This window comes from Micropterus salmoides, unplaced genomic scaffold (assembly GCF_014851395.1).
Source record: "Micropterus salmoides isolate LMB-PRFRI ecotype aquatic unplaced genomic scaffold, ASM1485139v1 Ms_hic_scaffold_19, whole genome shotgun sequence".
Classification (NCBI taxonomy): Eukaryota; Metazoa; Chordata; class Actinopteri; order Centrarchiformes; family Centrarchidae; genus Micropterus; species Micropterus salmoides.
The window spans coordinates 23,309,573-23,317,243 of record NW_024041039.1 but is presented as its reverse complement, the minus strand read 5'-3'; the positions used below and the strand labels follow the sequence as shown (position 1 = coordinate 23,317,243).

Sequence of the window (7,671 nt, the reverse complement as noted above, 5' to 3'; positions counted from 1 at the left end):
TTCTCCCAGAAGAAAATACTTAGAAAGGTGTTACATTTCAGTGGTTCTTCAGTTAAACGTTTGACTAAAACAGCATTTACTTTTTATTGTAAATGTTTTTTTTAAATACCCATTGTTTCTTCAGAGTAGCAAAACAACTCTGTTGCTAAGCACACATTATGGAGGTGGAGTTTTGATATGAGTGGTAATTTCCAGTGCATTGTTTGTACTCTACTTGAAGATATTTAATGCACTACCAATGTTTTTGTAAACATGTCTGCCTTTAAACAGATTGATGATTTTTCTTCTTGAGTAACAAAATGACCTTATCAGATTAGTTAATACACGACACTAAACCCATTTGCCATGAATCCTTTAATGACAATGATCATTTGAAAAATATAGTGAAATACTTGACTTAATAAAAAAAAAAAAAAAAAAAAAAAAAAAAAAAAAGAACTTGACAGCTTTGAATCAGATGTGTGTAGAACAGCTTTGCTCAATTAGTTCAAAGTGTGAAGGTTAAGGGAATACACAGCTGAGAATTACAAACATGCACAACATTGTCAACACATTGTCTGAACACAAAAACCTGAACAGCCAATGTCTTTACTGAAAAACATACAACTCAGAAACAGAAAACATCTGCACAGTGTTTTGCATGTTATTGCACAGACATGCAATCCAAAGCACATGATACAATAATTAAGCATTTATTTTAGTATAAATATTACCTCTCTAGGATTATTTTTCTCAGTTACATTACAGGTGATGGAAAAGGAAATCAGGGAAGCATGGAGCGTGCTCATCTTGCTCCTTGGTCTACTTGGCACACGGCCTGCTGAGCTATTTTGTTCCAAACATGGGCCGCGACAGAAACTTAAAGCTTCACAGAGTTGTCATATTCCCCTCTACAAGTAAATAACAACAGACGCTACCTTCAGTTTCAAGCCAAAGAATCCAGTATCCAGGACCAGTTTGAATTCTCTTTAAGTCAGATATGACTTTTATCATTATGACTAATGAGTGATAATTAATGAATTCCCTCTACCCGAATAAGACAAACGGATAAGCAACTCAAAGAAGTGAAATGCTTAAAGGTGACAGAAAGTTACACGTAGCCTGCAACAAGCTCATATATTCAAATGAATCACATGACATGACAGAGAGTGGGGAAATGTCTAATGTTGAGACATTAGCTGGTTGTGGTTCAGGTGACTGACTTGTAACAAAGACATTTGGATAACATTATCACACTACTGTGTGTTTTACAAGGCCATATATCTAGAGTTGGGAGTGAATCCAAAATGAAAAATGCTCTATGAATGAAGGCCAGAATGTTTTCCCCTCTCTATTTGAAGATCCACTTGCATAATAAAGATGAGAAAGAAAGCAAGGGGCACAGGCAGAATTAAATAAATTGATCATCACCATTCAAAAATCACTTGCGGAGTACTTCATCTTAGGAAGGTGACAAGCAGCATTAGTTTATGGCTATTTTGCAGCCTGCAGTTATGTCGTTGGTCAACTTGAAATACACTCGCAACATAGATGATGAATTTAATGGCATAAAAGGAAAACATATCCTCCCCTGCTGCAGTGAAACCTTTCACATTCTGACTTGTCACTGCGCATCATTAAGCTTTAAGGTCAGAATGATTACAACCTCTGTCTGTTACTAGTGTCATATGCTCTCCAAGTCACAAATTACTCCTAGAAATAGCCAAGACCTGACTCATTACCCTCACTAGCGGCCAATCTGCACTAAACTGACAGCTGACGGAGCAGTCTAATTCTTATTGCCTTGGTCTTCCCGTTGCGCTTTTCAACAGGTTTACCAATATGGTCCAAACCAGGCGGAAAATCCCCTACTGACAATCATGACATGGTGACAGTGTGGACAAAGAGTTAAAACACGTTAAGCATGGTTCGTCTGCCGAGAACTAGCTTTAATGGCGGGACAGAGTTCATGTCGCAGTGGCTCTCAGTCCCAGTTCTCCCAGTCTTCATCAATCTGGTAAGAAAAGGGGTTCAAAAAACCTTTTAATTTTTTTTTACTATTTTCATTTAAGATTCTGGTGAATGTCGCAACGATAACTTAACACTAACCTCTCCAGAGGCTTCTATTTTAGAGAGTGCCAGTTGGACTTCTTCTTCGGTCATGTCCAGGTCAAAGTCTTTCTCCCAGTCCTCACTCACATCGGTGCTGGACCCTGGAGGGGGAAAAGACAAATTTGGAACTGTGTGACCTTGACTCTGCTGCTTCTTCTAAGCCTATTTAGTGGAAAACTCAAAACCATATCACTGAACTTAATCCTGTTTGGACTTATTCTCCCACACTGGAACAGTAAGAACCTCACTGCCAACTGACAAATGTTCTCAGGTCATCGTACCTTTTTTGCCATTGTTAGAGGGCGTAGATTTCCCGCTGTCAGAATTTAGCTCGAACACTCTCAGGTCCTGCGGGCCGTCCTCCTTTGCTGCTTCTGGCTTAGTGGTGGGGGCCGAAGCCCGCACGGACACCCCATCAACAGTGACCTCTGGCTGAGTTACTTCCAATTGAGCCTCAAGAGGTAAGTCACTCTTTCGCAGCCTCTGCTCTTCTTGTGCCTTATCTACATCTTCCAAGCTAGCTTCTGTCATTCTCTCGGCCAGCTCAGTGGCAACAGGCTCTGGTTGCACTTCTACCTGTGTCGGCAGGCTGACGCTGTCGCTGCTGAATGAGAGGGTGGGGTCACGCTCTTCGCTGGAAGACAGGACGGGGCTCAGCAGAGTCATTCCTGTTGGAGTCGTTGAGGTCGTGGGCAGCTGCGTTGAGCGGCTGTCCAACGGGGGAGTAAAGTTAAGTTGAGATGATGACGTGGTGCCGAGGAAGTCATCTGAAAGTAACCACAGGAATATCAAGAGAGGAAGTGTAAGGGACAGTTCTGAAAATAAATCAGTTTATTAAAATGTAAAACTGAGGATAGCTTACCCTCCTCCTCCTCCTCCCAGCCCAGGGTCTCTGTGTGTGTAGTCTGTTCAGCCCTCTGCTTCAATGCCACTCTCCTCGCCTCCTCCTAGAAGACACAATCAGAGTGATTTTTTTATGTTTTAATACATTAATGCAAGAATTTCAATGAGTGTATCGTCCTGTTTTAGTGACCTTCAAAATGAAATGAATGTGCGTTGCGTAAAATTTAAAGGTAGCTTCAGCTTCCTGATTAACAGGCTGTTGTAATGTGTGTTGGGCAGTTGCTGGTAAAAATCTGAAAAAGATCTGCTTTGGTTGGCATCTGTGTAATTGTACATAACATAACTAGTGCTTTCTACAGGCACAGTAGGTAGTGCCTCGAACATATTTATATATTTTGTTCGTCCTATTTTCACAAATCAACATTCAGTATATCATATTTGAGACATCAATCTCCTCTCATTTTAAGTCAGGACAAATCCTGCAGGGTGACAGTACATTGAAAAGAACAATCCATGGTAGCTAAGAAATTGGCCAGCAGGTGGCACCCAAGACACTGAGCTGATGGGAAAGGTTACTTGACATGCTGTCCATAGTCTGCAGGCTAAAATCCACCATAGAAAATAGCATGACTACCTGGTCCAACTGGAAGACTTTGTAGAAATACCTCTGCCAGAATTCTGAATGGGCCACAGCTGCTGGCACCTGTGAATAATGAAAAAAAAAAAGTCCATATCTGGTTTATTGCTCTTCCAATTCTTGATGATGTCCAGTTCTTGTTCTTTTTGCATGTGAAAGCACTCAAAGAAGGTCGCTTTGGACAAAAGTATCTTCCAACTGAATGTAATGTATTAGTTAAAAAGAAATCTGTAAGCTGTGCTCTGTAAGAATAAGTGTTGACAAAAGGAACAATTAGGGCTGCACAATATATTGTTTGAGCATCGTCATCGTAATGTGCCCTTGCACAATAGTCACATCGCAGAACAATGCAATGTCAAGCAAGTCAAATTAACTCAAAAACTTACAAAAGAAAAACTTGCACAGTTCTCATTTTTCATGACTAATCTACAAGAGAAGGCTGTCTGATGTAATCATTTACTCAGATTTAAGGGGTTCTTGTATACACAGAGTTTGTTGTTGCTAGTGAGTAACAAGCAGGCTCTGCATGCACTCTACACCTCCAATCATAATATTGTTCTTGATCAGGCCCCAACCCTGTTAGCTGTTAACTTGAAAATAAGTGAGGAACAGGAGAAAACCACCGGATTTGGTTGCAAAAAGAAAAGCAACTTTTTAAAACCACCCGGGGGGGCTGGTGTATAGCCGCTCTTTAATTTTTATTTTCATCATTTGTTTAAAATATGTGTACAGCATAAAAACTTAAGAAAGGATAGTAGCACTCAAACTAAGTATTCAGACTATAAAGACATTTTTCAGCTAATTTACTTTTATTTTCTATACATTATTTCCTACATAATTATCCCAATAATTCTAGGATGCTTAATTAATTTCACATAGAGCAACTGGGGTCATCTGTTGAAAATTCCTGTATTTTTTCATATCGCAATATATATCACAGAAAAGAAAAATATCGCAATGTCATTTTTTCCAATATAGTGCAGCCCTAGCAACAATACATACCATTTTGGTATAAAGGGCGCGTATAGAGGGACTGTCGACCAAAAGCTCTGAGATTTCTCCCTTTTTATCTTCCAAACTGAAAGTGGACAGCCAGTTGTCAAACTGCTCTGGGGGACCTGGAAAAAATAAATTATTATAATACACTCAAGAACACCAAAGAGCATCTGTACATATTTAGAAAGCATGCATTACCCCATCCACCTTACAATGATCACATTTTGAATAAAAAAAGTGGGTCACCACACAAATCCAGCAAACTAAACTTGTCGTTCCATTACATTTCTAGGATTAAAATCCTAATAATGCTCAAACAAAGAAATTACCTGCTTTTAAAGGCAGAGAACTTTTATGATTATTATTATTATTATTATTTATCAAACAGATGAGTAGTATAAATACTAAGTTGTCTTAAAACCTCGAATAAATAAATGAAAGAATACCTTACTTCAAATATAAAATAACAAATACTGGTCCAACATTCTGGTGGAGGCCTTGCACTGTTTCACTTTGTCTTACCATCAGGTTCATTGCAGTATGTAGCAGGGTCAGCTTGCAAACTGTAGAGACGTGCCTGCAAGAAAAAAAAATTCTTATCTGTGGTTGTTTTGTTTCCACATGCACATCATGTGCTCACTTTCCCTCTCATGTAGCCTCTTATAACAAAACATCCAAATCTGTCCTGAATCAACACTTCCTTCAGTTTTTATTTTAGGGAAACTGACAAGAAAGTTACATTTCCCATTCGATTATTTATTCACAAGAACCCCTACACAAGGGCCATGCTTAACACTGCTGTTTTATCATTTAGAAACTCCTTGTGTTACAGTCAACTTGTTGTAATAACTGATGACGCTACTGCCCACCTTAGAACTGTCATAAACCTCTGTAGTTCCTGCTGCCGTTGCCACCAGTGTGATTACATCACAGTCAATGGTTTTATCCGGGGGTGGAGCAAGTGTGTCTGAGATGACCCCTAAGAAACTAGAGAGGCTCTTCTTCACCTTTTCTGTAGTCTCAGAGGAACCTTCCACCTGGAAAGCAGTATAAACAGACAGATTAGAATTGGTATTTCGCAACTAATACCCCTTTTGTACGAGAGACGTGCACATGATGTTGGTCTCCCGAACACACATCCAACCTGCATTTGACCTGATTATCAGGAGATACTAAGATAAAAACAACAAGGCTGAAGGCTGCAACTTACTGCAAGTTTATTTCTGACAGCAGTGGCTGTTGCCACGAGTGAGCAGGTTGTGTCATGTTGCACCACAGTGGAGAACTCTGTCAGGTCTCGCTTTAGGAATTCCAAGGCCTCAGATGACTGCAAAGAAGAGAGTCAAATAATGAAGGATGAAGATTCACCTTTACCATTTACATTAGGAAAGTCATGTTTCGGACAAGTGTGAATGTCTTAAAAAAATATACAAACATAACACAAGACATGCAGTTCACACCAATAATAGATACAAAAGATATAACGTTTATTAATGAGGCCTGATTTACATCTGGTCTTTGAGTAACAACCATCAGGTATACTGAATGAATTTGTTCTAAAATGTCTTCCTGGAACCGTAAAGCTCAAATGTCTTTGTACAAGAGATGTTCTCAGAAATTAATAGCTATAACTTTCATGCTAACCGATTGGTGGGGCAGTATGATCTTGCCTATCACCTAAACAATGCTGTGCAACCAGTTTTTAGTGCCAGAGGTAAAGGTTCACAAATCATGTTACAATAGATTAGGACATATAGCTGTAAAAATGTGTGTCAGCTTTGATTTGAGGAGTTTGAGTTATTTGGAGGAAAAGCCTTTGCTGACTTGTTGTTGGCCTATGCAGTATTATCCATGTATTTTACTTCGTCAATAATAATGGTGCCTGGGTATGTATATGTTTCAGCTCTGAGATTTCATGACAACTGAATACGTTGTTCACTAAAATCTGCTGTTTTTCTCTACTTAATGCGTTATGAAATCCTCTGAGCAACATCAAACAAACATTGAAAATGCTGAGCAACAACTACAGATACATTAGGAAGAGAAGAGATAATAAGAACTAATTTATGACTTCTTTATGTGGGTTACCTTTTCTTTGACGGCCTGGAAGCTCTGCTGAAGCCAGCCTCCCCACCAGCCTTCTCTGCAATCACACGGACATTCAGAAATTGGCTACTTCAAAACCAAAACAGTAACGTTTGAGAAAAGATTTTAAACATCACACCACAAATGGACGACTGTTTGACATTTATCAAATGCTCAAAATGGCTTGTCGATTTAGCGGGACCTGACTTATTTAGTTATTTAGACTCAATTATTGACTGTCAGCTGTTGACTTTGTCAACGTATATCAAGCTAACTCACACACACTGAGCCTAGCAAGCTAAAGGAGTTAGCTAACGTCAGCTATCAGTGCCACGCAAGCTAAATTGTCGGAACAAGCCACGAGTGCGATTGGTTGAACATACACGCTGGATGTAAACACTTCAGCACAATTCACAGTTGTTTCTCTGTGATTTAAGATGTTCTACACCATAGCTAATCAGGCTACGCTAACGCTAGCCATGCTATGTTTTGGTAAACAACTGCACTTCCTGAACACGTTCCGTGAGCTATAAAGTAAAGCGTTTAGACAAAGTAATTACACCGAGTCGTATTAGGCACAAAACGCAATAAGGGACACAATGTGTACATGACGTCGGTGCTATCTGTTATGTTATATATATATATATTTAACAAATAGTAATTTGCGAGTTCACTCTCACCCTTCAGCCATCTTCAGACGATGACATCATCAGTATTTACTGAACTCTAACCTCGGGTGCATGGCTTTGAAAAAATACACACGTGATGCATGACGTCCCCTCTGCCATATGTCACTTTGACACACGCACACACACACACACACACAGAAATCACTGTTTTACAAATGAACCTTTTACAGTTTGTAATCAGCAATATTTTTACAGTATGTGCTCTATCTATGGTGGCTGCAGAGGACCAAATAGGACGGCAACACTGAGTAGCAAAGGCAAGGCTTTAAAGTGGGAAGTGACCTACAGCAGTCTACTGAAGGCAGCATGAAATCAAGAGAGTCCTTATGC

The 7,671-nt window shown here is 39.5% G+C and overlaps 1 protein-coding gene across 1 annotated transcript; it reads right to left on the bottom strand.

Moving 5' to 3' along the window:
• Positions 1–336: 336 nt before the first annotated feature.
• Positions 337–7,445, bottom strand: bsdc1 (BSD domain containing 1). The gene is made up of 11 exons (XM_038728811.1): positions 7,333–7,445; positions 6,656–6,710; positions 5,778–5,894; positions 5,437–5,604; positions 5,090–5,144; positions 4,574–4,689; positions 3,569–3,637; positions 2,954–3,038; positions 2,373–2,858; positions 2,089–2,192; positions 337–1,993 (listed from the first exon to the last, which is right to left on the bottom strand). Exons 1-11 carry the CDS (start codon positions 7,341–7,343, stop codon positions 1,964–1,966), a joined length of 1,296 nt encoding a protein of 431 aa, XP_038584739.1. The 5' UTR covers positions 7,344–7,445; the 3' UTR covers positions 337–1,963.
• Positions 7,446–7,671: the final 226 nt, after the last annotated feature.